Raw genomic sequence first — 27,808 nt, 5'->3', positions numbered from 1 at the left:
GGCGATCGGCGAGTCCAGGATTTGTCCCTTTGAGTGGTCGGCGGAACACTTCCATTTTGAAAGTGCATGCAAAGGAGCGTGTAATAGACACGAACAGGTTGGGATGCTGTGGTGTGCGCGCCTATCTATGCATTGTTACAAACGGAGAAAGTGAACAAGGAAATCACCGCGTAATGAAGTACAGCCTCGTCCTCTCAATCTTGAAAGATTTTGTGTGTGGATATTCGACGGCAATGATTGAGGAGACCTGCTAGCTACTATCGGCGGAACGCCGGAAGGTTTAAGAAAGCCGTAAGGTACGGCCAGTAGGTTTACGGTGGGAGATATGATGAAGACGTGGATGTGGTTCACATTGTGCGGTATGCAAACTAGATAACGGACCGGGGGCACTGTAGATCGCCCGCATGTCTAGACGGAAGGTCGAGTGGGAACCTGAGTAGGCCGCCTGGGTGCTAGAAGCAGCGAATGAGACGGTCAGAAGTGGATATCGATGCAAGACAAAACGATCCATACATATGGAGTAGCATGAGCAAAGAACCGTAGAGCTATGCATACGTCTGAATCAATTTGTACAACAGACCACAGCGCACACCTGGTAAATCTAAGGGAATTGCTGGTACCTCTGGCAATTATCGGCATGGGCGACAATTTTCTATCTGGGGTAAAAATACCGCTAAGAAATCCAGGGAGAAGGCATATCATGATACATTTTTCCGCCAACGAGACACTGACCGCTCGATTTGCTAGTGGCCATTCTGGGATGGTCGAGTACTGCAAGCGATGGGGGAGAAGCACGTGGAACAACAGAAAAATAAACAGGATGCTTTGGTCGCTGTTCTGCTAAGCTTATAAGGTTCATACTTGGAGAATACAATACTGCACGCACCGTTGCAGATTAGGGAACAGCTGGATGCACTTGTGACCAGGATAGGCCTTCGATCGATAAGCTAGCCCCACGCAGCCGAGTGGTGAGATTTCTTGGACATGCACTCCCAAAACTATCGGAATGACCCTACACGTGTTTTACATGCGTGTAAATCAGCAGAAATGACCGAGTTTCTCATCCTGAACGGTGGTTTCCTCCACTTGAATCAGAAGCTACGGCAGAGAACAAGGCCCATCTGTCAGAGAATATAAAGAGAAAGGTACCGCACCAGCGCAACGTACCAGCGGATACCTTTGACGGCGGCGAGCTGCTAGTATGCCTTGTTTCGTGGATGTTGCCAGTACTTTGGCAACGCGAAATTTCCTTTCCTGCAGTCCGGCTCTTTGTCTCCGCCATTCGCCGCCATTATTTTTCCACTCCCGCACTCCGCGATCTATCAGGTACGTACATACTGTAGTGTATTTGCTTCCGTTCCAAGTAAGTTACAGACCAACTTTTACTGTAATCTAACTTAGTTTACTTCCTGCTCCGCATGGTCACCATTTTCTGACCATGCTGTTTAGCGGCACTAAAGGTGCTATCAGCGTATTTATGATAGTGGAAACGCGGAGACAATACAAGGTCCTCACGTACAAGCAAGCAACGGACCACCTTGTTAGCCAGTCGTGAAAAAATGACGATAAAGTTATTCCATTATGGTTACGGTCAGTGCTATATAAATGTTGTAATTTAAAGGATTGTTACAGCTCATGCTACATGTTTGAAATATTCAAGATTCTTATAATACATGTCCCAAATATTAAAGGAGTAGAAACAATGGATAAGGGGCGGGCTCTACTTCTTATAAGTTGCCATTCAGAGGTTGGCTGGTGCCCTGAGAGCAGAATACATAGCTGACTCGCCTGGAGTTTGTTAATCATAATATCTCGTGTTTGTCTCCCACCTTATTCCTTGTTCTTCTCAGCACCACCACGGTTAGGCTGCACGGTTGTACTATTTGGCTTGGGTACTATCACAGGGGCCTTCTATGATTGCCTTCTGGTTCAAGGGAAGAGGCCATACTAGTGTAAATTGTACAGTTTGGGGCTCCAGGTTCAGTTTGGATTTGGATTCTTTCACCAATGACCTGTATCCGATGTCCAGCCGTTGTTCGGTGTAATCAGCATGATTCACGAACATATATTCAGTTACTACAAAGGACGTTCTGGCAATACAGTAACTCATACATGGTTTTTCTTGTGCGAAGAAAGAGGCTTAGTGTACTACCAGTTTGCAATCTGAGCTTTTTGTTAAAGTTCATAACGGCATGACGAAAAAGTCTACGTTACGATACCGAATAGCTCTTTCCTACCCGCGAAAGACTTTGAATCTAGAAGACCACGATTTCATCAACATGATACAGCGGCTGAGAAACTGGTACGTTGATGGCATTTCCTTTGAGTAGTGGTTTGCACAGGCCACTAGTGGCAAATGGAAACAAATGGTGTATGAAACGGTGTATGAAGGCGCCAGAAGCCAAGATGGGGTTTTCCCGCCTGTATTACCGACTCGGAGTAGACAGAAGGTCTGATCTTCTGTGCAACGGTGTTAGTATGATATTGCAATATTCAGATGGCCATGGAACTCTACCTAGTCCTTGACAGCGCGTGCTACGGCCTATTCTTGAGTCAACCGAATAACTCCCTCACAGTGTATAACGTGACCTATGGCCCGGGATGCATTAAGGTTGACGCGTATATTTTCGTGCGGCAGTGCAAACCAAGATAAATATACTTGAGAAGATATCAATGGGCACAAGAAGGTCCCTGGCGTCATTATCGTTGATCATAGTGGTGCCAGTGGCAGCACTTCAATAAATTTTGTGCAGTTGGTGGCTTGGCGTGTCGGTAATATTTGTCGATATTTACTGGAATTCGCCACACCGCCACCATGACGAAAGATAACGTTATCCACAAGGTATGGGACAACTCGAAGATTTGCTCTAGAACTGGTTTAGACTAACCTGTAGCTCGCAATCAACATCAGCTAGTCGTTGTGCTGCTAACAAACTATTGAACCGTGCAGTTATGAAAGTTTTATCTGGCTATCAAACACAACGAACTTCGTGGTTCCACTTCAAGTCCAACTGAAATAGAGACTCGGAACAACCCATCGGTGTGGTGTCATTGCAGTGCTTTCCTTGACTATCGCAGTTACAGCGGTTCTTGTAATTGTGCGGCCGCCATTCCTGCTTCTTCGACGCGGACGGTTGTCCTTGACGTTAGGTTAGGTGCGAGGTTCCTTCCGTTTGATCTTCCTTCTATGGCTGCCATCTCCGAGTCTTGACGCGCTCAGAAAAGCAGGAATTTCCTATACTATCCTCGGCCATCGGGTCTTTTTGTCTTTTCCTTGACTGGCCGTGAGTCCCCGGGAATTCTCCCGTACATTGATACGATCTCTGCTGACACCCGACGCTTCTGCGTCGCATCATCCCACAGTATGGCCATATCAATCGGTGGAAGGAAGGTATCTCTTTGAACGCGCACTGTCACATGATTTATGATTTCAGAACTTAATTAGGTCGCATAAACTCATGAAGCTTACAAGAGGCTAGTCAGAATCTTTCGCATCTGCCCACCATCGGCAGTTCAACTACACATGTCAACTGGTTATGTGCTAGGTTTTGCTCACCACAGCAATTTGTTAGAAGCCAATAACCTGCACTATCCAACGCTAGGATAGTGAAAAAATTGTCTGCATAGCTGTTGAGAGTCCATCTACCGTCTTGACAGGTCATCATGAGTCACCAAGCTCCGAGGATCGCGAAAAGTGTTCAACCGCTGTCGTGCAGTCGCGCACTGCAAATTTTAGAAGTTATCACGAGGCTCTCAAGGACAACAACTGATGCTGATGATCAATTCGATGACAGGTAGGGCCATTCTGTTTGGTCACTTGTTCTTATTGGCACAAACGCAATATATTGGAGAAGATGTGGTCAAGTGCCATCGAGATTTTGGTTTGGCAGCATGATGAACTTGATATGGGGAGATTATCTGTCGAGTATGGACGGGATAAGACTATATTTAATGATAGTCATCGAAGAACAAAGGATGACATGCTCTTCACTATACTCACAAAAGCAATCAAGACAGAACGAGGGGATCTTCTGTCGCCCGTTTTCAATCACGGGAAGGGCTGTATGTTAATAGAATTTAGGGTGTTGTCCAGTTACATTTCCTGATCATCGCAGGAAGTGGAGGTAATATCGCTGTCGTTATAGTCGGATTCCATATCTTCCCTCCGTGACCTTCAAACAACAGCTCTATGAATGAACTGAGGGTCGTGTTTGAGTGCCTTTGATCTGAGGATAGTTCAACGTCAATCATAAAAAGAAGACCCAACACTGTAGTCATATTTAGTATTACTCTAGGGGGAAGGGGGTCTCACAATTTTACGTACCGTCGTTCTTTGACCCAGACTTGAACATAACTTTATAGACCGTCCAAGGCGCCGTCATACCCCGCAGACTCAGTACGAAATTGCCACATATACTAAAACGCAATACATACCAGTGTTGTACGTAAATTCTGAGAGAAAAACTGTTGGTTGACTGACATCGTCAGGTATGATGTAACTATACGGTATATTGACAGAAGGGATGGTACCCACAATGCTTAGGAGAATTGAATAGGATGCATCGCGAGTGAATCTTCCAACCTAAGGAAGCACTATTGACAGATTATTTTTACCGCAGCATTGGTATCAAAACTCACCAGTAGCTTTCGGTAAATAAAATCGACGCATTCCATGAAGTGTCAGCGAAATTTTGGCTAGTTTCGAAGTTTTATCGTAGCATGGGATGAAACAAAGGATATTCCCATCATTATCTCACGTCTCTGCAAACATTCAGAATCAGGCGATGGACAGCAGCCGATAAATGAAAAATCCTATCGTTCGATACTTTGAGGGAAAGCTCACCGGATCGATTATGCACACCATCTTCAGCCACTAAGCACTACGAGTGGTCATGGTACGAGTCATTGCACAACTTCGTCTCGCGATAAGGGGGCTACGAATGTGGCATGTCCTTCATAACTGTACACACCTACGCAAAGGTATTGCGGCGTGTGTAGGATAAGATACGAAGAACCTTCAGATTATCACATATATTACTATTAATAGGCCTGGAAATGGATTTAAATAAGCCCAACACGCAATATGAAGGAGTTCATTGCTCCAAATGTTGCGCTCCAAATGCATGGTGAACATGAGGGTACCAGTAATTGGCCCGCACGCATGCTTTTCTCGATGGATATTAGTCGGCGCAACGTTTAATAGCGGAAGTCCTATTATCCAGAGTCCCCAACCAAGTCGTGCCTTACATTAAGGCTTATCGAGAAACATCGTTGTCAAAGAATACCTCGGCTGAGTGCAAGATGAATGATTAGCGAAATAATTGTAAGAGGGAACATTAAACCAAGTTACAACAGCATTGTAGCAATGACGTCTGTCCTTGTAAGGCTTACTTCCTCGTTTACTCTTCATTTTGGACGTTCTGAACAACGGGGGAGAGCTTCAGCAAACCCCATAAGTAATTATTAGTATTAGTTACGCACTTACGTGCGAAAGCTGTTGTCTACGATTAAGCCATGACCTGATGAGTGACGTTGACCGAGCGCGGACCGGGCAGTGTTGAATGGCGAAGGCATAACACGTTGTACGTGTCACAAACCTTTGAACACGTTGCCTTCTACAATATTCTTCAGAGAAACGGCACCGGATGGGATGGCCTGAGAATTGCTGATTATAGGTCACATGCCCGATACTGACGCGATATTAGCAATGCCTTACAACGAGGCGATAAGGTTTGAAGAGACGACAACATGGTTCTGTGAAAGAGCGCTTTCAGGACACCAGACATACTCGATGGCACGGGACTAGCGTGCTCCTCTTAGCAAGCCACCATGGCCTACGACGGGTGGATCATTGGAGGTTATGCCTAGGTGAAGAGGCACCGTGAAAGAGGGTTGTACCAAGAAATGCAGGTATACAGTTTACAGCCCGAGCGCTGGCCTAAGGTTCGATGTCTGAAGGAGCAATCGGGGGCACTAATCGTCGTTAAGTATACTGGTGTATTGAGGTGAACTCGATGCTATGATACTAGGAAGGTGCCATACGCCGTGACTAAGATGGCCGGATACGAAGCAACGTAAGACATAGTTATATCTCGTGGTTACCATTTCGAGATGCTGAAAACAAGTCAACACCACGAAAGTTGGCTGAGGGAGGTATTTTGGCATCGTGAAGTGCTTCGAGCTAAAAATTGCATGAAGAGCGAACAGTTCACTAGCCCCGCCAAAGTGGTTACCCCAACGTTAGATGGGGCCTATAATACCAGCTCCGATCGGTCCGCAGAGGGTTATTGATACACTGATGCGGCTGCTCGAGAAGATGAAGGCGTAAACGGCGAATTGGACAAGGTGGTGCGGCTTCAGCTAAGCACACGTTATCCTCGCTGCAATCGTCCTCACTATGCATGTTGAGTAGGTCTATGCTGAAGGGAGGATTGGGAAAAGTACAAACCAACGAGGACCATAAACATGTTGAAGAAGAGACACACACAAGGGGGAAGACTACATAAGGTATGATATGCAACAGGAAGTGATCGTGAGGGAAGGTCATACGAATTAGGCAGGAATGACCGAATGACATTGCGCAGAGGCTAAGGTTTAGGAACGCGCCTGACGCCAAGTCCACTAAACCCGCTGAACCGACGAGGCTGTACCCGAAAAGGCTCAAAGCAGGGGACAAGAAGGAAGGATGATGAAGAAACTACCTGGAATAGGATGCCGCGTTGAAACCACGTTGTGATGCCTGGCACCTGGCGCACCCTCCGCTGTACGTAGTTGGCTGCCTTATTAGGCAGCGCAGTAAGCTGACAAGTTTACTTCAGCAGCTGCTGGATGCGAAGTGCGGCAGGGGTGCGAGAACCTAAGCCGGGACGCTGAACATTGCCAATGGTGGAATGTGCACACCATCGATGGTCACACGCAGATGGCAAAATATAGCTGGTTGCGTTATAGACCTGCTGGGATGCCTCATTGACAAGATGTGGGTATGCAATGTGAATGGAGCTTGAAGTGACTGGTTGTATGCATGACGGCACGTCAGAGACGGAGTTTTTGGGAACCCGTTTGGCGAATAGCATCACCGACTATTATCTGGAAGAATGATTGAGAAATTGAGGTATACGAAGAGCGTGAATGTGGCAAATACGATGTAAAGAAAAACCAGAGAGAGCGAAGAAAAAATGCGCCTACAAAGTTTGAACGCCAGGCCATCGTCATTTTGGATCATGAATAAAGACACGCCAAACACGAGGCTAGCCGGGTGTATTGGAAGCTGGTGCTGACCATGTGTGTTATGGCGGTGATTTCCCCAGGGAAGCGCTTCGAGAAAGACATGCGGCGGGAGACGGCGTGGGGGAGATTGATTATCATGACAAAAGTTCCGACAGAAGGCGCATATGAGCGCCGACACGAGGCGGGACCCCGTTCCTACTAACGAGAGCGACAACCGCGCGTTTGTGGGCCATCTGGGATTGGGATCTGGCGAGGAAGAGGGCGTCGACGCTGTTTCGAACGACGAGGAGGAGTAAAAGGGCAGCGAGGACGTGGTCGAGGGTAAAGAGGGACGCGTCGAGGGCAATGGGCGGCGTGTCGGGGCAGAGTCGGGGGAAAACGAGGGCGGGATGAAATAGTGGCCGGGGTCTGGCCCGCGTCTTGTGATGACGGAGTGCGACAGTGCCGAGGGAGTGGGGTGCATGTCCTCCATATATGGCAAATTCGGGTGGGCATCGCCGGCCGAGAAACTGGACCGGACACCGACATCCGGTGCAAGCAGACAGCGTGCCGTTGCCGCCTCGTCAAATAAACGACGTCTTATCAACCCTTGCACCGATGCTGCCCCGCTTTCCCGCCACACCCCTCCTCCCTTTCTCTCACCACAACGGCATTCACGACTGCGACGTCGAGCACGGCGACAAACCACCTCCCCACACCGTCCGACACGGCGTCGACGACCTCACACGCGACACCCACCCTCTGCTTCCTTCCACGCTCGCTGTCTCATTAGATGTCTGTCTCCCCACAACCTTTATCCACCATCACCTCGCCCCCATTGTCATCAAACAACCCAGTTACCTCTCCAAATGGTTCCCATCATAGTCTCAGCAATTCCCAACTTGCCTCTCTTCTCTCTACTAGCTACCGTGAATCAGAATCTCTCAAAAAAGAACTAACAGCGACACGAAAACGGCTTGACAAAGTAGAACGTCTCCTTTCCGCCTACCAGGCCGTCTCTCCCCCGTCGAATGGCACGCCGTCATCAAATGCCCAGCTCTCCGATGCTGCACACAGAGTCATCGCGGAATGCGAAACTCGTGCAGAGCGTGCAGAGATGGCCCGTGACGAGGCAGAAGCAAGGAAACGTATCATCATGGAGTCCTGGACAGAGTTAGACAGATACCTTTCTGTCATTGAACTACGTGCTGCAGACGCCCGTGCAGGATACTCGCGCATCATTGCAGAAGGTGGAGGCCAGCTTGTCCTTACATCTATCCCTCTGCCAGGCCAAATTCCACCGTCCCCTGTGCCCGTCAACTCCCAGCATACCTCACAATCAAACCCTGCAATAATGGTGATCCCTCCTGCAATTCCCTCAAGACACCATGTCCCAGGAGGTGCCAGAACTCACCGTCCTGCTCCCCCACAGAACTCGCAGAACTCACAGAACTCACATCCATTTCCTCCCATAGCTCTCCCACCCCCACCCAATGCAAACCCCAACTCTAGAGGCCGTACTCGCCCTCGTGCTGGCAGTCTAGATGAGTCCGGATACCTCGTTGCCTCTGGTGGGCCACCTCCATCTAAACGATCTCGCGGCGAACGCGACAATGATTACGATCCCCGACGAGAACAAATTTTTAACATCTCAGTATGTTACATTTAAGTAGCCGCTTAACGTAATTAATTATGTTCTATTCAGGATTCACATTCAGGCCATTTGCACGCTTCTCGAGACATCGAGTCTCGCGGTCGGGACCCCTCCCACCACCGTAGCCATTCGTCCAGGGAACCCCATCTTCCTGATCAAACCCTTCATCGTACCCTTACATCACTTCAGCCTGGAATTGCTCATCCCCGTCCCCATCATCACTCTCGCTCGCGTGCTGGCTCACACCTGTCACGCTCTTCGAGCAGATCGAGTGGAGGCTCCCTCAGTATCGATGAGATGCTGCTGGAAGCATCAACTAATGACCGCGCTCGCCGTGCTGGTCCTGAGGCAGTATCGCCTCCGCTCACTCGTGCTGGGCCCATACCGCAGCATATGTCTGCGTTAAACCATCGTCAAGAACAGCACTCCCGTCCTGAGTCACCCGCATCGGATTATCGCTCACATGGTCATCCCCGAACGCATTCACAGTCTCATCTTGTTGGTCCTCCAGCACCTGCACCTGGGTCTGTTCCTGGCGGTATGACTGGTCCTGCGATGAATTCCGAGGCGTCCGTGGGTCCTATTCCAGGACCATTGACGCAGCCTGGACAGGTAACTACGTACCAGACACATATATTCGCTCCACCCGTTACTGGTGCACCAACGAAGAAAAGTAAATTTGGTGGTGGAAGTGGTACAAGTTCGTCCACGATAGGTAAGCACCGTCCTGCCCTTCTGAAGAGCGCGTTGGTCGCATTTTGAGAAGTAAAAATAACCTCTCGGTTTTCAGGTCAAAACGGTACGGCACCGTATGCTCCACCCACCGTTAGCTCAACTAGTTTCCCACCTACCAATGCTCAAGGACAGCGGATTTGCAGGCAGTGTGGCTTGCCTGGTCGCTACAAGGATGGAAAATGTGTCGAGAAATGGGGACCAGGACCAGAGGGACCAGGGACCGTCTGCGACAGATGTCGTAAGAAGATGAAGCGTGTGGAGCGACGAGGAACGCTCGACGGCCAGCAAGCCAGTACACACTCGATTGCATCTATCCCTCACGCTGGCGCCTCTACTTCATCCGTTGCTCGTGTGTCATCTCATCTTCCGCTCAATAGCTCACAAAATTCGGATCGCTCTGTGCACAGGTCTGATACTATGCCAGTATCACACAGCGGGGGGGGTGTGGGTCCCGGTGGCACACAACTCCTTTCACCGGCACCGTCATTTGCACACCCGCAGGATCGACATCGAGACAAATCTAACTTGAGGCCCTCTGGGCCTCCAGCCCCAGTCTCAGCCCCAATTTTAGTGGACAAAGACAGAGAACGAGAACGGCGCGGACGGGGCCCCACGCCACCTGCTATTGCCACCCTTCAAACCATGGACAATGAGAGTGTCCCCCTTATACGAGCAGAACAGAGCCACGATCACGGCAGACGACGGAAACCAGCCTCTGGAAGTGGTTCACCAGGCGAAAGTGGAACGGGGGACGGACAGCCGATACCTGTTCAAGTATCGCCTCCTTTGCAGAGAGTCAACGGGGAAGGAGATGGTGATGGTGATGTCGATGCCGATGGAGAAGTTGATGGCGATGTCGATGCTGACGGCGACGCAGATATGGATGCGGATGCTGATGCTGATGCAGATGCAGAGATATTCGAGGCCGTAGCTGCTGCGGAGGCACATTCTAGTGCACTGAAACTAGAGGATGAATAAAAAAAATCCAGCCCATCGTAGAAAGTAGGTGAAGTTATTTAATCCGAGGGCTGCTTGGGTGCTGCTCGAGGTACTTGGGGACGATCGTTGGCAGTTGAGCTGATCTGTATGACCTTGATTGTGTAGCATTTTAGCTTCTCTTTTATTCGTTGTGTTCTGTTTTGCGTACGTTCCGCTTTTAGCATTTGCAGGATGAAATATAGATACTAATCAGATATGGATACGACTTTTGTGTACTTGTGAGCAGTTTCCTACGGAGAAAAATGTTTGTCTGCATGACTTGAGTTGCGGTGATGCTGCCCTTGGCCAACATTGCCATTAAGTGGAGTCGCATTGTAGCGATTCATCACTGATTGCGAAATTAAATTTTGGGTGGTTGAGTTGCACATGGATAGGAATATTCCTTTTTCGGAAGGAAGTAATACTACTAGAACGAGGCTGTGACCCCCTTTTTTGTAATAACTCTCAAAATGCATTGTTGAATTTCGCATTTTGCTCCAGAGCCTCTATTTTACAGTTTACAACCTATGGCTGCACTACATGCCTTACAACTCCGTACGAAAGCGATACCGCAGACCGTATCGAATATGCCAGTTAGTTGACTTGTCCATTCAAGTCATTCAAGTTATCGGAGAGGAAGATGGATGTGCAGGGTATCTATGATCTGAATACGAAAGAATTCAGCCTCGAACTCTTCCTCGTGTGTTTGTAGTCATACTGACCTGTGACTTCGACTTCCTGACTTTATCCTCGAAGCCTTTCAGCTTGTATTCTGCTTCATCGCGAAGACGTTTTAGCGCAACGATTTCGAGCGCCATTTGCTCTGCTTCCAATTTATGTAGGGCTTTCACTGTGGCCTTCTTAGAAATAACCAGAGGACACTTTGTGCGTGGTGTTTACCTAGCTCTAATTTTCTTGACAGAGTACCATTCTGGCTGATCACTGTAAATCCTTCAGATACGTCAGTCTCTAGTGACATATCATAACCTACCAAGGGCGACACGATCTTGCGTATCAACACTGTTGTCAAGGGGGTCGAGTGCATCCAAACCTAGAGAATTTTCATGGTAAACGTGTAGAAAACACTGTCATGGAGAGTTCGATAGATCCTTACTTTTTGCCCACGTTCGGGAAGAATCAGATATTGTCTTGTACAAGCACGGGTTGTTAGCCTCCTGACGTACAAAATTCCTGACAAGAACTCGTACGGAATTGTTGACGCCTTCGCCATCGGTGCTTTGATTTTGTTCTGAGGAAACAAGAGATAAAGATCTAGGCTGTGTTCGTAATGCTGGTGGACCAACATCGAAACAACTGCGTTCGACCCTTCGTTTCTCCCGCTCTGTACTCTGGTTATCAATGTGCTCGGTGTTTTGAGTTTGTCCTGAAGAAACGGAGGACAGTGATGTGTTATGTGACGAAGATGCAGGCTCTACTCCTAATGCTGGTGGATCATCCGGATCCCCATTATCAAAACGAACGACCCTTCGTTTCTTCTGCTTTGTACTCTGGCTATCCAAGTCATCGTGTCCGTAATTGCAAGGTTTACGCTTTTTTTGGCCAGCGGTGCCACATTCTAGCAACAATTCAGGATCGAGCACTCTTTTGAGTAGCCATCCAACCCTCCCAGTATGCCGAGTTTCAGCGATCATTTGGGGCTCATTGAGTAGGCTACGTCTGGTCTTTACTACTTTTTCTCGGTTGAACCAAGATATCTCTACCCCATCTGACCATAGATTCAACGGGCGGATGCCTGAAGATAGTGTTGAAAAACTTGAAGGATACAGTGCGAGACCTGAGATGCTTGATGTTGGTATCGAGAGTGGGGGTGAGGCCACTCCATCTGAACCACCTGTTGTCCTCTTCCTCGCTCGTGGTTCTCCCGTAAATTGCGAGTGAGTTGATCGTAAGGTCGAAATAGATATCACCAAGAAGACCAAATTTTCCCGGAGGTCCAGTCCAGCAAAATTCACGATAGGAGATATATGAGGTTACGTTGGAGGTGTGAACGTGGTAAGGATAATACGGAGACAGTTTCGCTGGAAAGGAACGTCGGTTAACTGTAACACCGTGCTTCTGCAGGCTCACAGCGAAGGGAAGCTTTGAGGCAGGGTGAACGCAAGGCATAGTGTTGGACAATGGGAAAAAACGAGATAAATTGAGATACGTAAGGCTTCAGGCAATCCTGTGGCCGCAATGGACAACTTCGTCAAATGAGAGACTCGATGATGGCTGGATGAGGAGGTTAGCTCGATAATCGTCGATGACCTGGTGAAAGTATTTATAAAGAGTCAGTAAGAATGAAAGAATTGCATGAGGTAATATGAATCCTGCCTTTTAACTTGACCTCGTTGCATTTCTGCATGACATGATCGATGGTCCGATCGTCATTCAAGTAGGAACAAAAACCCAAGTGCTGTTTATGCAAAACAAGCGAATAGCAATGAGCATTAATGAGTGGGTTGCCTTTGGGTGCTGCAAGTAAATGTGATTCTGCGTAAGCTAGCCATGGCTAGATGGTAATGCGCCACTGTCAGCCCCCGAGTCCATGGTTGCGACGGTTGTGCCAGCCGCCAGCTGCAGCGGTTCGTCAGCGAGTCAGCCGCCTCCAGTGCATGTATAAGAACTGTAGAATGATACGAGCATGGCTGGAACCTACCTGTGCTCATTCCTATATTATAACAAGACAAGAAGTAACACCGCTGAAGGTCAACCCAACGCACCGACATTATATACAAAGGACAGCATTCCACGAATAGTACCATCTTTGGGTCAGCTCACATTCATCAGTAAGGCGCCCTCTGGGTACGCACTCTTACTACATTACCACGTTCACCTTGCTAACGTGGAAGCTATCAACATACCGTATGTAGCTCAAACTCCACCACCGCAGAAATACAGAATCGGCATCAGTGAAGACTTGAAGCATGAACGCGCATACATCCTCATCTTCTCTCAAGGCTTCGCAAGTAAGGAAACGCTGGATGGAAATTACCAAGAAACAATCGTCTACCAAACCAGCAACTGCATCTGCACTCTTGTCCATGTTAGTCTTGCGTCAAGTACAACGCTCACATCGCAAACGAGCACCATTCGCACCCGTGCTTGACACATATACATTTCTTCCTGCACCTCAATCGTCTCCGGTCTTGCCATACGAAGAAGAGGAATCCCACCCCGCGGTACCATGCAACACTCCTGCAGGATCACCGTCGCAGTCGCCACCCGCATTACTCAATGATACCACCACGACATCAAGAGGAGATAAAGAGTCGTCTGCTGAAATCGAAACCCCAGTATTGGCTGGCAACAACAATACGGCACGTGTGCAGCTGGAATATAGGCTATCCGAAGGACGAACTGGACTTGGACTTGTGGGACTCGGTATTGAAGGCATCATGAAAGGGAATGGCAAGCGATTCGACGGCTTAGGCAGACTGAGCGATGGCTTCAAGACACCTCTGGGCGATGACACAACTTACGAACGAACGGCGACGCACGAGGTGGGAGAGGAAGAGCGCAAAATAATCACTGGCACAAGGAGGTCACGAGCACGGACCGTCGTGCAGCCAAGAAAAAGACACGACGTGTTCTTTCCAAGTGCTTCGTACAATTGCTTCCCATCGACCTCCAACTCGTCAAGAGCACAAACCGGCATGAAACCATTCCCTGTTTCTACGGAGCGCACCGGGCATATGTACATTCGGTCACGAACGCGATACCGTCCAAACAAGCCCGATAGCCCAACCAAGGCAATAGCAGCCCGTGTGCGCCATTCTCGAGAGCCCAGCAAGGTGAATGGCAGTGAAGGGAAACAAGATGTGAGTCGGGCAACGATATCGACTGAGCTGAAAAGGACAGCAAGCCTTGCAAGACGGGCCAAGTTGGGGTTAGGGGCAGAGCCGACTTGGCGGGTGTGATGACATTAGATAAGCAGGTCGTCGTCGAGGTAAATAGATGCAAACAGTGAATTTGAGATGCTTGTTGCCAGGGAAATAATGTCGATTTTCTGTTATTTCTGAATTTCTACAGTATCTTTTTGCCATATCTCGAGTCTCTGGTACGTCGGTGAGCACAGCGAGCACGGCAGCGAGCACGTCGTCTGACACAGCGAGCGTCTCCTAGGTATCACCTGCCAATAGCGACCACCACGCCTGTCATGGCATCGGCTATAGAACCAAAAGGTGCAATTTCTTCTGTCTTCTTACCGTCGGTACCGTTACTGGACTTACGTGCCCCACGCTCCACTGTCAGATCCCCCTCCCCCGCTCTCTCTGGCTCTTGACACCATGCCTTCGTCCTCCCCATTTCCCTCTCCGGGCTCTTCGTTTCTGCCCCCACCCATGCCTGGTCCACATGAGTTTGCGGTAAGACCACCATCAGCCGGCATAGGCTCAGCACGCTTTTCGCGTAAATCGTCCAGAAACTTGAAGAAGGACACAGATGAGCTTGGTCCGAGCGCTAATGGTGTTGTTACTGGAATTAGCACTACTAGTACCAGTAATATCCATAACATCAACAATAACAACTATGCCAGTAATGGTTACAGTGGCAGCGGAGTGGTGAGTCCCTTAAAAGACCCTTTATTCATCTTTTCTCGCCAGCTCTTTTTCTTCGTCTTCATATCCATGCTGAAGTTCACTCGCTCGCTCCTGCGCGGCCTATCCTTCCAGGCCTCTCAGCCCAGCACGCTTTCTCCCACCATCGTCACCGACCCAACTACGCCAACTCCTGGCGGCGCGTTTTCGGCTTCCCTAGTATCGCCTTCCTTGACACCCACTCAGCAGCACTCTTCGTCTCCGTCCCAATATTTTCTGCACCCTGATCTACAGTCTTCGCTGCAGCCCCAACCAGAACTATCTCCGCAGCAAAGCGATACGTTGCTAACATCACAGCAGCTCAGCACGTCATTAACGTCCACTCGCCCAGCCCCACCCTCTCCTGCTGTTTCACGCCGTGCCTCCACCGCGCCTTCTACACACTCGCGTACTTCATCGCGTTCCCGGCCTGTTTCTGGCGTTGCTTCATCGCGGCCGCCGTCAGGCGTGGTTTCGCGACCCGTATCAGGTACGATGTCACGTCCCGTTTCGGGTATTGGCTCTCGTCCGTCAAGCGCCCGTCGCTCTAAAGATGCAATATCACTTGGTCTCGGGATGTCCACAGTGGACGAACGAGAGAAAGAAAACCACGCGCCGGGATTCACTACTTCATCTGGATCAGCGATATTAGGGAGCAAAGACGATGCGAACAATCAAGAACTCCACAAGGACGTAGGACAAAAACCAAATGAAGACGATGCCACTTCGCCCATGTCCACCTTGATTAAAATTCGCGATTTTGCCTTTCCTGCGACTGATGCGCGCTTCGTTGGGCTCGGCGATGAAGTCCCCCGCCCCAATCGTCCGACCGTGCTTGCTAAGCGGTTACGCGGGTCACCTTCATCAGAATCGAGCGACGAAGAGGAGGACGAGTGGGAAAATGAGGAAGATGAGGAGGAGGGTGGAGGAGATGGGGGAGCGGGGTGGGGAGGGTTTGGATGGGCCGGATTCGGAAGGTTAAGCTGGGGGGCTGGCGAGAAAGGACCTGGTGCCGGCGAGAAGCAAATGCCAAGTGATACAGACTTTGCAAGGAATTTTGGTATCGGAGATGATACTGAAGAAAGCGAAGAATGGGAGGATGGGGAAGAAGGGGAGTATATTGACTGTGAAGAGGGAGGAGCTGCTGAAGATGGTGAACCTCCACTTCTTCCTGGCCTATACCGTGCTTTATATGCTTTCGAACCCGAGGGAACAGCGGAAATGAAGTTAGAAGAAGACCAAATTGTTCGTGTTGTAGGACGAGGAGGTGGGGTCGGATGGGCAGTTGTAGTGAAAGATTTGCAGAGCGATAGTGGGGCACATGCGCTTGTCCCAGAAAGTTACCTCGAAGCCGTGAAATTGGACTGCGAGGATGATGAAGCAATTGCAGAGGACTAGTGTGAGTGATGTGGATAGGAGTTGTGTGTCATTAGTAGGGGAGCCTGGGAGAAGATGGAGAATTCTGCGCAGGCGCGGGACTTGACCATCGCGATGTAGGATCAGGCTGCGTTATTTTTTCTAGTATGTGCAAATATGTGTGCATCTCATCTATCTGCGCTGAAGCTGCGCTCTGTTTTCATTTTACCATTATGTTTCCATTTTCGCTACTTTATTCCACTTGTTTTCAAAAGTCATTCTATCCTTCTGTATGGCCGTGCTTCCATTATCGAGCCCATTGTGTATCGTTTCATTCATAACCTGTTTTAACTGCCATACCCATCCCACTTGTTCTTATTACCATGGACTCGATTCAATACACCGTTCCCAATCATCTCGTACACTGACTTACACCAACACGCCTCGGGGAAAAGGTCAACGGGTGTCTCGGATACAATAGTACATGCATTACTGGAAAGACAAAATTATGAACTTTCTACGCATCGCAAAGCCACCCATCGTCTGGTAATCCCTGGGCAGTGGATCTTTGTGAAGATCAATGGTCAAGCAATTCCTAATGAAAGGATTGGCCTCGACTACGTCCTTACCCGACGTTATACCCTGTAAACATAAACATCCCTCAACTGTACAAGGCACGAAAGCCTTCGAGTCATACACGTGAGTCAGACAAGACAGAAGACAAAGAAGGTCTCACCTTGCTTATCAAAGAAATCCTCCCGACGAGGACAAAGTTCCAAGAAATCTGATGGGAGAGCACCAATGTGCGTCGCGGGTCGACGAGGGCAGGTATCCGGGAGAGTCACAGAAGGCGTTTCGTAGATTTGAAACGGAGCGACGCCGACTAGATGCAGGAAAACCTAGCCGGAACTACTCGACAGATGCTCAAAGAATAAGCAAGATAAGATTTCACTAGACATCTCATCGACCGTATGTCTATCGCGGTGCGGACCACGTATACCCAAGTGTGACCTTATGGGCGTGAAGCAGGATGGGTTGAGCCCCTTGTACAGATGCTATAACAAAATCACGCCGTCGTGATGACACTAATCCAACTCATCATGACCATAGTCGACGAAGCAGGTATAGGTATAGAGGTCACTCGAATCAAATAAGAGGTGTTTGGAAGCAGCTGGGACTTGACTGTTATGATGGTATGAGGCGATAATTCCCGTTCAATGCGAGTGCCGTAAGCCGCTGATGGGTGGTTCTTGATAGTAGAGAATGAATGTTCTTTCCCAAAGCAAGGAGGGTCTATTTGGTGATACGTTTAATAAACTTAATCGAAAACGCGCCGTGTTCCCGTGAAGAGGCACATGTGAGGTCAATGACTACCCTTCACAATGAAGAAACGGTGGAGACAATGGTAATGTTTCCAACATGGGTGACTAGGATTCGTAATCTTGATGGCCCTTAGAGCATCCATCTCTGCAAGCGATGCATTCACGGCGCCCGACGAGGCATTGGCCGTGACTATGTTGACAGCAGCGTACGGTGAAGGATACGTGTCTTCATCGAGGAGAGTGGGACCCAAACCGTTCCTGCATAATGAACGCGCCAGCAGAGTGCTGAAGTAGCTTCCCCATCGAAGTTTTCTGGTGATCTCCAGCTTGCTGCCATCCAGTTGCTGTCCTAGACGAAGAGGGTAATAACCAACACCTTGATTAGGCTCGACGATGAGGCGCGCAGAAATCCTTGACTCGTCGAAGTATTTGGCGCCATTTGTCTGATACATATGGTGGTGAGAATTGAGTGTGGATTGGAAGCCTATAAGATGGGGGTTCGCGTAGATGTGTGAGCAGAACGTTGTTCAGACCACGACGAAGTGAGACGTAGAGCATGTATAGTAAAGCTGAAAACCACAGGCCTCTTTTGGTACGATATTGGGCATGCGGACTGAGAACAAGCAACCGTCGGAGGAAAGGTGAATTCTTGTTGTTGTTGTAATTGTTAAGGGAATGCAATCCTCCTAACGACCTACTCCACTCGAGATACAATGCGACGCGACTTATCGCGCGGCCTCGCCCGACTGCAGGATAGCACAGGCGAAGCTAGCCAAAATATATGAACGTCGACTAGTACAACTGACAATCATAATTCTTAAGACATTCGGTGACGGTTATTTTTCAAATTCGACCATACCTTAAATTTATCGGGTAGCCACGGAGGTTCATCATCCCTTTCCAAATCAGACTTGAGCGATTGAATTCTGTCAGGGGTGCCCTTCAAGGTAAGCTCGCGACGTGTGTTGGTGACAATGACGAGACTTTGGAGAGTCATCCTTCTCCCAGTGCAGGAATACTCCGCATTTAACGTCGCATGAGATATGGTTGATTGCCATGCTAACTAGGTGCTCGCAGCAAGGGTGCTGGGGCATGCGGTAATGTTATCTTTATAGTGAACTGGTAGAGCGTAATATGGTAGAGCGTACCATAGCCAAGTGTTTCTTTGGAACTTGCGTTCCTTACGCTGCTGGGGGTTGAGGTGCAGAAGACGTGTTCCTGTCAGTGCAGATAAATCATAAGCTCCTGTAGCTTCTAGGGAACGACAGGACTATACATGACGGTGGAGAGATTGTGTTGCAGTCGAAACGTCACATTCGAATCTGATAATCCCTAAGGGCGACTAGTATTAATACCGTGTGAAACAGTGGAATAAAAGCATCATCGCGACCCCTGAGCTACTTTCATCTATACGTTCTACCACCATGCTACATTTGCTCCCAACGGAAATCGCTCTTGAATCTCTTTCTTATCTTCCTTTACATTCCCTCTGCATCGTTCCACAAGTATCGCGGCAATGGCACGACATCTTCGCTGCCAATGAATCGTCTATTTATCACAAAGCCGCTGTTCTTCACCATTTTGCACCGTCTGCAGTCACCTCTCTCTCTGATTCGATAAAGTCTTATCCAGAACGATCTCTTATCGGCGTTAAAAATTGGAAAGCATTTTGTGAGTACAGGCTATCCTATCTTGGATGTGCGTGCAGTCCGTTAATCGGTCAACACAACAGGCCAAAAGCGATGGCAGGTCGAGAGGGCATGGATGGGTCGAGGACCGTCCACCTACAAAGAAATAAAAGCTTCAGGGCATGCCGTGCATCGCATAAAAGTGGACGAAAGACTGGCTCTTGTCATCACTACATTTCAACATGGCGGCCTCTATGTAACCGATCTCAAAAGTAGTCAGGTTCTATGGTCCTTAGGTCAGGTACGTGTTATCGACGTTTTTTTATAGTCATTTTGAAAACAAGAACGGTAGCTGATAAACATAATTTCTCATCGTGTAGCTTCACGTGGTCCGGTACGCCCATTGTGAATATAGCAATGGCTTTCTTATCTTCAACCGACATGACAACTGCAAAGAAGTCTGGCGCCTCAGTAGTGATTATCCTCCCGATCTCGATCCTGGTGATCTCCCCACGCCCTTCCCTCCCGATGATCAAATGCTGCGAGCCTCGAACCAAGCTGCACATATGTTTTCATCTCCTACCAATCGGGGTCACTTCAAACCTTGGTCTCTTCTCCAGATGCCCGAGATGACACGTGCTTTCCGTTTTGTTTACCCCACCCTCCTTTCCACCGCAGTAAACAACGCATATATGTGGGATGTCCCGACATCGAAACTTGTGCAGAGCATAACCGGTATTCAAGCAGTAACTCCCGACACTCAATCACGCCCATTGGGTCGCATCAATTATGTGGAGGTGAATGACCGTTATGCTTTCATCTGTGGATCACAGCAGCTGCGGGTGTTCAGCAAGGAGGGTGGGGCTTTGGTGTTTTCACTCTCTCCGGAACATCTGGTTCAGAGTCGACAATGGCATGTCTTGTGGCCTGGCGATGCTCCTTCTCCCGTGCAAGATAATATCTTAGCGCCTAATCCAGTGTCCTTGGTTTACCCTTCATATTCAGGAGCTTCGGCTGGTCAGAATCACTTTGGCGCACTCATGGCTGGTGGGTTACCTATGTTATGTTTAATTCGGCATATTAATCAGAGTTTGCAGTTCACGTATCCTCTTCCGGAAGGGACCTTGTCGCATTATCTACGTATGGCTTGTTATTAATTATTCGCGATTTCGAGCGTGTGGTTACCAAAGAAATCGCGCTGGCGGATGCTCTCACTCAGATCAATTTCAATCCGCAGTCGAGGTATCGGGACGATTTTTCAATATATCTTGCATTTGAATACGGGAAGATTGGATTGGCAACTGTATGTTATTCATGTTCAAATTTATACTTTACTGGGAACTCAAGTATTAGTACAGCGACGAGGAATTTTTGTACTTGCTTTAGATTCAGACATTCACACTGCAACCTCCGGCTCGGCAGCGCGCACGCCTACCACTAGTCTCCCGCTTTCTGTCTGTAGAGTTGTTAGCTTCGATACTCCCAAACTATTGCCTTTTATCAGCTGCCTTCAAATCACCGATACTGGGCTCTACTTCAATTGGGAACCGACTCCCACACCTAGTGCCAGGCCTGAGAATAATAATGAAAATCAGGCTCCAGTTGCTCTTCAAGTGGATGTTTTTCACGACTGGATGAATGGGGGCGCTGGTGGTGGTAATGGAGAAGGTGATTTAACATTGTTATTGGTTTTCAATGATGTATTGTTGACATGCCATTCTTTTGATGACTTAGCTGCTGTTGTAGCGACCACGTTCCCTGAGTTTGCTGGTCATGCTCACCAGTTAGATGAAAACGACGAAGGCGAAAATGGAGATGAAGGTGGATTGGATCAAAATATTCCCGCTTTGGAGCCCATTTCTCCTGATGCTGGAGAGTCTAGTTTACTGATAGGAAGTGACTCTATCCAAGCTGAGCAAGCCCCAAAAGTTGCTAGTGATGTCCAAAGTAGGTATCAGCGTTTATTGCAACCTGTACTGTCTCATATTTCATTTTCAGGCGAGTCTCAGAGTGCTGGCTCCCCCGGTGGAGTAGACGAAGGGCACGACGTAGATTTAAGCGGAGAAATGCCAGCGCTGGCATCAATTGACGATGAAAGTGATTCAGATGACGGGCCCCCAGATTTGCAATTAGTTAGCGATTCCTCTGATTCGGACGAAGGGCCTCAGGGAGCCGAGTATGATGGAATTCTCCAAGATTTTAGCGATGAAGAAGATGAAGATGAAGATGACGAAATGGACGACATGGATGAAATGGACGACATTATTGCGGGCGAGGGTGAGTCTGAATCTTCCAGTTTACGATGCGAGTCTGTATGACTGACGCCGACCTTTTTGCAGCAGCCATCGAGTTATTTGCGCAGTGGGTATTGGGAGAATCGTTAAGTACGGTATATTCGATCGATTTCTTGCCTTCTCCTCCCAAAAAGTGCAGATAAGGATATTTGTAATATCACAAATAGCTGCTATCCGCATCTAAAGCGTCTTTTGAAGACCGAAGTTTTGTGGAGGTTCTCTCCTTTAGGGTCTCACACGTAAAGTGATTCGGTTGCAATGCGACATTCTGCTGTGATAGGACTGTAATGAGCGGCCTCACACTTCGAGGCGCCGTGGAGCACTGCCTATGGTATCGCCCAACATCTATCCACCTGCTAACCTAAGTTTGCACTGCAAGCACTGTGCAGCGACTGCCTCGAACGAACACGTAGTTTCGCCGGCTTAGTTTTTTTTGTCGCGATTCATCGGAGAAACAGTGGTGCCATCATTGTGAGTCTTTAAATCCTACTTGCCATGCAGAAGGTAGCCCACTTGTCTTCGCCTATTTGTATCTTGATCAATTCTGATGCGCTGGGGCCTTTGATTTATCACTTCCTCAAAATTCAAATGGCAGCTCGTAATTGTCCTCCCGCATTGTCTGCGTATATCCTAGACAGTTGAAAAAAACCTATGTGATGGTATGTCCACAAATACATATTTGATCAGCGCACCGGTTCTTTCTGATCATATAGTCATCGCCCAACGTAGACTTACGCTGAGTCAAGGCTGCGCCTTCCAGGAACTTCAGACAGAACATGGTGAAATCACTGCTTTCAGCCTCAACAAACGGTTCTCGCAAGCTTGAGTGACCCGCTGATGTTTCTGATATAGATCATCTACTTATAGTCGTTCGCGGTTATCCAATCGCAGCCCAAGGCTGTGTGGCCAATTTTCGCTCCTGTATTTAATAAAGACCTGTGAGTGAAGCTACTTCTCATCTCCAAAATATTATCGTCAGTATCATGGATCCCTTCGATTCGTCTGATGTCGAAATCGCTAGACATCTCCAATCGGTCAACGTAAGCTCTTTTTGAATCCGATATAAAAACCAGCATTCATTTTTGCGCTCGCAGTATGCCGTTGGTACTAAATCTCCACAACCTCATTTTCATGTTTAACTCAAGCTTTTACCGATAGTGTCTACAGCTGTTACTTTTGTTCGAATTTGAGTCTCTTTTTAAACGTGACCGATGTGAATAACTGCTTTTTACAGGTATACGAATATTGCATCCAATTTGAAGATGAGGTGTGTGTCGTTGCTTTACAAATATGAGACCAGCCTTTCGAGAAAATGAAAATTTACAGGTCGCATATATTTGCAAAACAAAATGGAGAAAGGTGAAGGTTCCGTACTTGCTTGCACGTTACATCCCATTTGCCATGTTACTCGTGCGCTGCTACGGTAAAGCTCTATACTCACAGATGTTTGCTTCTTTATCTAATGCGCAGGTTGTTACCAGGAGCACTTTATCCTTATTTCCAGCGAGATGTGCGGGCCATTTTATCTTCAAGTTGGGTCGCTTACCTATTTATTTTATGTATAGCTGTGCTATATATTCTACACGACAAATACTGGTAGGTCTCACTAAGCCTGCTGAGAACTTGTGGCAACTGAAACACTTATTTCAGCGCTGGGAGCATCAATACTATATATCGTCGGAAGTAATACACTATTTCGCTTTTACAAAGAGAATATCACTGACTGGGTTTTAGTGATATTTATGTTACGGACGTACGCTCTATGGGGACACAGTAAGAAAGTTATGCGTATTCTGGTAGGTAGCAGCTTCGTGAGTTATCTCCTTGTTTATATTATAATAAATTAATACTCTGCTCACTGGCAGAGTACCGCTGTTGGCATTATCGTTGTAGTTACGAAGTACCAGACTACTCTCGCCTGTATGGTTTTGTTTCTTATCTGCATTCTGTTATATTCATCCACGATATTTTTTAGTCAGCCCATCTCCTGTACCGCTGGTTACAGTTTGTTATCAAGTTACTCAAGGTAACGTAGCTTCTGTGATATATGCACTTGTGCTGGTCAAAGAGCTAGGTTGGGTTGAAGTTCAAATTGTACATCTGCTTTCTAATCTAATCTTGATAGAACTATTATTTTTTAACGTGTACCGTGCTTACAAACACCATCGAACCTCAGGAAGTGAGCTACTTCAAACTCTCATTCAGCACAATGTCTTTTATCTCATCTGTGCCTCAGGTAAGTGGGGGATTGCAGATACTCAAAATCAAATGTATTGATGCATCATCCATAGCCTTCTCCGTCGCTAATATGTTGATGAATGTACTATTTAAGGTGTGTTGGGGTTTTGCATTAATTCTCTAATCTAAGCTCATCACGATCTAATCAGGGTCCGTATACCGATATCTTTCCAGAGTATGTTATATCCAAATTGGGGACTCAGACAATTGCAACTGATATTACTTTTCACAATATGTTAGTATACAAGCAGTGGTGCATGCGGTGCTCGCGACGAGGATGCAAATCGCTTTGTGGAAAAGCGACCAAGAGTCTCTCTCAGTTGCACAGTCGAGCCTAGGTGAACTAGAGTTCGCCCGTCCAGCTTTGCAGAGTGCTGCAAGTTCAGTGTCAGTCACAAATGCATGAAAACTTGCAGCCGGACTTTGGACAATGTTGACGTCGCAAAAGATTGGCAGTAATCGCATGTTTGTACATTCTGAAGTCTTTTCTTGAACATTCATACCCTGGTCTGCCCGCCCATTTTAACACAATCAATCTTCCCTGCAGTTACACTTGAGGACATACCTCTCCATCAAGCGATATCGTCCGATGTGCTGTAATTCTATCTATTTATTATTAGCACCGTTTTCTGCCAACCTACTACAGGATATCGTCTATTTACCAGACGAATAACTAGAGACACCGATCGAGTAACTCAGAAGATAAGCATATACCAGACCTGGCATCATGAAGAAATCCTCTAATGACGAGAGACATACAGTGGTATACATTAATGTGTAAGACTTCTAAAGCTTCAACGTTTCAGTAGTGTGAGGGACACAGATTGGGTATTATATTTCCTTATGGCATAATCAGCAGCTTGTAATACTGCGCAAGCTCACTGTGGTATCAGCTCTTTCCCTTGCTGGCCTTTTGATTACTGTATCAATATGCTTTGGTTGGGTGAGACGGTTGGCGACGAATATGGGGTAAACTGTTTACATAAAACCTACTCTTGCAGAAATAGATATGGCGGCTAGTGAATTATACTTGGGGCATATAACCACTATGTTGTTTTCTTCCTTTAGAAGCACGAGTGGGATATTCAATGCACGTCATGCAAAGGTCAAACGGTAGCGCAGTACTCACACGATCAGGACCGAAGTCACCTATCATTGGATAACTAGAAATTCGAGTCCCATCCTGTTTCAGATCTCGACTGGGCTGTAAATCGCACAGGTGCTTCCTGTGTCTACCAGAGAATTGCCATCACGGTCCTAATCTTAATGGTCTTGAGATCCTTCCGGAAGAAGGGGCTATAAGTCGGTGCACGCCTTACATCATTTGCGGTGCTTCCTCCCCCAACCACGGAAGGTAGGTAAGCAAGCTTTTTCATGACTTGTTTCATTCGCTTTGAGTGATAAAGCCATAGTATCGCATACCTTGGTAGCATATCTGGAGATATATGGCCGGATAAATGCGAACTTCTATGCGGTAAGGTGGAGATCGCTCAGATTGTCGATACCATCAGCGCTGAGGTAAATACGTATGCTGTATGCCTGCTGTTTCTCATTTCGAGTCCTTTCTAAACGCCCTCGGTACGACCCTGAAAGCATTAGTGTCAATTATGAGTCAGGTGATAATATCTAAGAGATCCTCACCCATCAGTATGGTTCACATCCGCCTTTCGACCATACACGCACTCTACATGTGCCCCATAACTGTAAGCTTAGACCCTGCAAGGTGGAAAGATATGTGTCGGAAAAGGCTTGATTTCAGTTCAATCTCCGATTGAAACAAGGCTATATAAGCTTATCGAAATTTTCTGATTATAACTGGCTAAAATGCCCGCCCCATCCAAAACTACATTCCTCGACCCCTCTACCGCTATCGCCCATCTTGCGACATATCCTCGCTCAGATGGGCTTTCTGTACAAGAGCTCATGGACTCTACAGTCCACGGGGGGCTGACGTATAACGACTTTTTGATGCTTCCAGGAAAGATCGATTTTCCAGCCTCCGATGTGATAACGGAAAGTAGGGTGACGCGGAATGTAGTGTTGAAAACACCTTTCATGAGTAGCCCTATGGATACTGTCACGGAGACCGAGATGGCTATCAGTTTGGCTCTTCTCGGTGGTATTGGTGTCATCCACCATAATCAATCCGCGGCTTCTCAAGCTGCTATGGTCCGAGCCGTCAAGAGACACGAAAATGGTTTTATTGCAGACCCTGTTGTACTCTCTCCCACTCATTTAGTTGAGGACGTCTTGGATATCAAAGCACGCCTTGGTTTCTGTGGTATTCCTGTTACTGGTAAGTGTCACGAGCTGCTTTATAATGAATGACGATACCTTTTTCATAACCTTCGTTCTGCTGAGTAACGCGTTCTGCGTGTGATCTGCGGATAACATGATGTTTTTTGTTCTGATACCATTCTGCTTGCTTAAGTAAACATGTGCTAATCACCTTTCTCTTTTCAGATACGGGGCTTCTGGGTGGAAAGCTAGTCGGCATCGTTACTTCTCGTGACGTGCAGTTCCAATCACCATTTGCTTCTTTACGCGATGTCATGACCACTAATCTCGTTACTGCTCCGCAAGGTGTCACGCTTGCGGAAGCTAATCATATCTTACGTGACTCGAAAAAAGGAAAACTCCCTATCGTCAATGCAGAGGGCCAGCTAACATCACTCCTTGCTCGCTCCGATCTGCTCAAGAATCAGACTTACCCATTGGCCAGTAAAAACTTGGAAAGTAAACAGCTTTATGCCGCAGCTGCTGTCGGAACTAGGCCCTCTGATAGAGAAAGGCTTACTTTGCTCGTCGAGGCTGGTTTGGATATCGTGGTGCTAGATTCTTCACAAGGCAATTCGGTCTTCCAGATCGAAATGATACAGTGGGTCAAGCAAACGCATCCTCAGCTTGAGGTCATTGCTGGTAATGTTGTGACAAGGGAGCAGGCCGCAAACCTTATCGCTGCTGGGGCAGATGCACTTCGCATTGGTATGGGAAGTGGGTCTATTTGTATTACGCAAGAGGTTATGGCCGTTGGCCGACCCCAGGCAACGGCCGTGTACGCTGTTGCTGAGTTTGCATCCCATTTTGGCGTTCCAGTCATTGCGGATGGTGGGATTAGTAACGTGGGTCATATTGTCAAGGCGTTGGCTTTGGGTGCAAGTGCGGTAATGATGGGAGGTCTCCTTGCGGGTACGACTGAAGCTCCTGGAGAATACTTTTATCATGAAGGCAAGAGGGTGAAGGCGTACAGAGGCATGGGGAGCCTGGAAGCGATGGAACAGGGTAAACCTGGCGCCAACTCTGCCCAAGCCAATGGGAAGCCTGGTTCGACGAAACACGCACCTCAGCCTACTAGTGCACCGCATGAGAATGCGGCTACAACTCGTTATTTTTCAGAGTCTTCATCCGTTAAGGTGGCACAGGGTGTTTCAGGTGATGTGCAGGATAAGGGAAGTGTGAAGGCGTTCCTGCCTTACCTTTACGTGGGCTTGCAGCATAGTTTGCAAGATATCGGGGTGCGAAGTGTTGCTGAGTTGAAGAAGGGTGTGACAGAGGGTCGTGTGCGCTTTGAGCTCAGGACGGCCAGCGCTCAGATCGAAGGAGGTGTACATGGTTTGAATTCGTAAGTCGATAATATCTTCATTTGTATTGTGTTGCTCATTGTTCTGTTTAGGTACACGAAGAGGTTGTATGCGTGATACCTAAGATGTATAACGCTGTTGGATAGATCATGTATAGTGTTATTACTGTTGTCGTATTAATCTACTGTCACAATGATGTATCCGTACTATCGCGAAATTTTTGCATATTATCCATGTTG

At 47.8% G+C, this 27,808-nt stretch overlaps 8 protein-coding genes across 8 annotated transcripts; 5 read left to right on the top strand and 3 right to left on the bottom strand.

The window, feature by feature from the left end:
- Positions 1-2,169: 2,169 nt before the first annotated feature.
- On the top strand, positions 2,170-2,680 carry SERLADRAFT_381279 (uncharacterized protein; the record flags this gene model as incomplete). Its single annotated transcript, XM_007315119.1, has 2 exons — positions 2,170-2,460; positions 2,516-2,680. The coding sequence occupies 2 exons, from the start codon at positions 2,311-2,313 to the stop codon at positions 2,651-2,653; spliced, it is 288 nt and encodes a 95-aa protein (XP_007315181.1).
- A 3,842-nt stretch (positions 2,681-6,522) lies between these two features.
- On the bottom strand, positions 6,523-7,571 carry SERLADRAFT_459916 (uncharacterized protein; the record flags this gene model as incomplete). The annotated part of the gene is made up of 2 exons (XM_007315118.1): positions 6,523-7,086; positions 7,186-7,571. The coding sequence occupies one exon, from the start codon at positions 7,071-7,073 to the stop codon at positions 6,810-6,812; it is 264 nt and encodes an 87-aa protein (XP_007315180.1).
- A 210-nt stretch (positions 7,572-7,781) lies between these two features.
- On the top strand, positions 7,782-8,164 carry SERLADRAFT_459915 (uncharacterized protein; the record flags this gene model as incomplete). The annotated part of the gene is made up of 1 exon (XM_007315117.1): positions 7,782-8,164. The coding sequence occupies one exon, from the start codon at positions 7,825-7,827 to the stop codon at positions 8,089-8,091; it is 267 nt and encodes an 88-aa protein (XP_007315179.1).
- Positions 8,165-10,139: 1,975 nt separating this feature from the next.
- On the top strand, positions 10,140-10,851 carry SERLADRAFT_459913 (uncharacterized protein; the record flags this gene model as incomplete). The annotated part of the gene is given in 2 exon segments (XM_007315116.1): positions 10,140-10,181; positions 10,195-10,851. The coding sequence occupies 1 exon segment, from the start codon at positions 10,238-10,240 to the stop codon at positions 10,571-10,573; it is 336 nt and encodes a 111-aa protein (XP_007315178.1).
- A 181-nt stretch (positions 10,852-11,032) lies between these two features.
- Positions 11,033-13,289, bottom strand: SERLADRAFT_459910 (uncharacterized protein; the record flags this gene model as incomplete). Its single annotated transcript, XM_007315115.1, has 7 exons — positions 11,033-11,237; positions 11,296-11,423; positions 11,474-11,515; positions 11,565-11,624; positions 11,688-12,841; positions 12,908-13,179; positions 13,233-13,289. 5 exons carry the CDS (start codon positions 12,223-12,225, stop codon positions 11,199-11,201), a joined length of 807 nt encoding a protein of 268 aa, XP_007315177.1.
- Positions 13,290-17,348: 4,059 nt separating this feature from the next.
- SERLADRAFT_459908 (uncharacterized protein) lies at positions 17,349-19,128 on the bottom strand (the record flags this gene model as incomplete). Its single annotated transcript, XM_007315114.1, has 3 exons — positions 17,349-18,629; positions 18,688-18,913; positions 18,977-19,128. One exon carries the CDS (start codon positions 18,278-18,280, stop codon positions 17,870-17,872), a length of 411 nt encoding a protein of 136 aa, XP_007315176.1.
- Positions 19,129-19,252: 124 nt separating this feature from the next.
- On the top strand, positions 19,253-24,447 carry SERLADRAFT_413627 (uncharacterized protein; the record flags this gene model as incomplete). The annotated part of the gene is made up of 27 exons (XM_007315113.1): positions 19,253-19,499; positions 19,561-19,757; positions 19,837-19,850; positions 19,872-20,503; positions 20,554-20,759; positions 20,815-21,124; positions 21,191-21,403; positions 21,455-21,733; positions 21,796-21,817; positions 22,140-22,221; positions 22,346-22,409; positions 22,618-22,688; positions 22,730-22,790; positions 22,985-23,017; positions 23,077-23,173; positions 23,232-23,260; positions 23,316-23,346; positions 23,401-23,433; positions 23,485-23,561; positions 23,616-23,670; positions 23,756-23,844; positions 23,876-23,929; positions 23,956-23,986; positions 24,042-24,082; positions 24,138-24,163; positions 24,229-24,375; positions 24,405-24,447. 11 exons carry the CDS (start codon positions 19,253-19,255, stop codon positions 22,382-22,384), a joined length of 2,241 nt encoding a protein of 746 aa, XP_007315175.1.
- Positions 24,448-25,812: 1,365 nt separating this feature from the next.
- On the top strand, positions 25,813-27,614 carry SERLADRAFT_346774 (uncharacterized protein; the record flags this gene model as incomplete). Its single annotated transcript, XM_007315112.1, has 3 exons — positions 25,813-26,284; positions 26,452-27,017; positions 27,129-27,614. The coding sequence occupies 3 exons, from the start codon at positions 25,813-25,815 to the stop codon at positions 27,612-27,614; spliced, it is 1,524 nt and encodes a 507-aa protein (XP_007315174.1).
- Positions 27,615-27,808: the final 194 nt, after the last annotated feature.

Source organism: Serpula lacrymans (assembly GCF_000218685.1).
Source record: "Serpula lacrymans var. lacrymans S7.9 unplaced genomic scaffold SERLAscaffold_4, whole genome shotgun sequence".
Classification (NCBI taxonomy): Eukaryota; Fungi; Basidiomycota; class Agaricomycetes; order Boletales; family Serpulaceae; genus Serpula; species Serpula lacrymans.
Note: the sequence above shows the minus strand (reverse complement) of the source record. Positions and strands in the feature narration are given on the sequence as shown.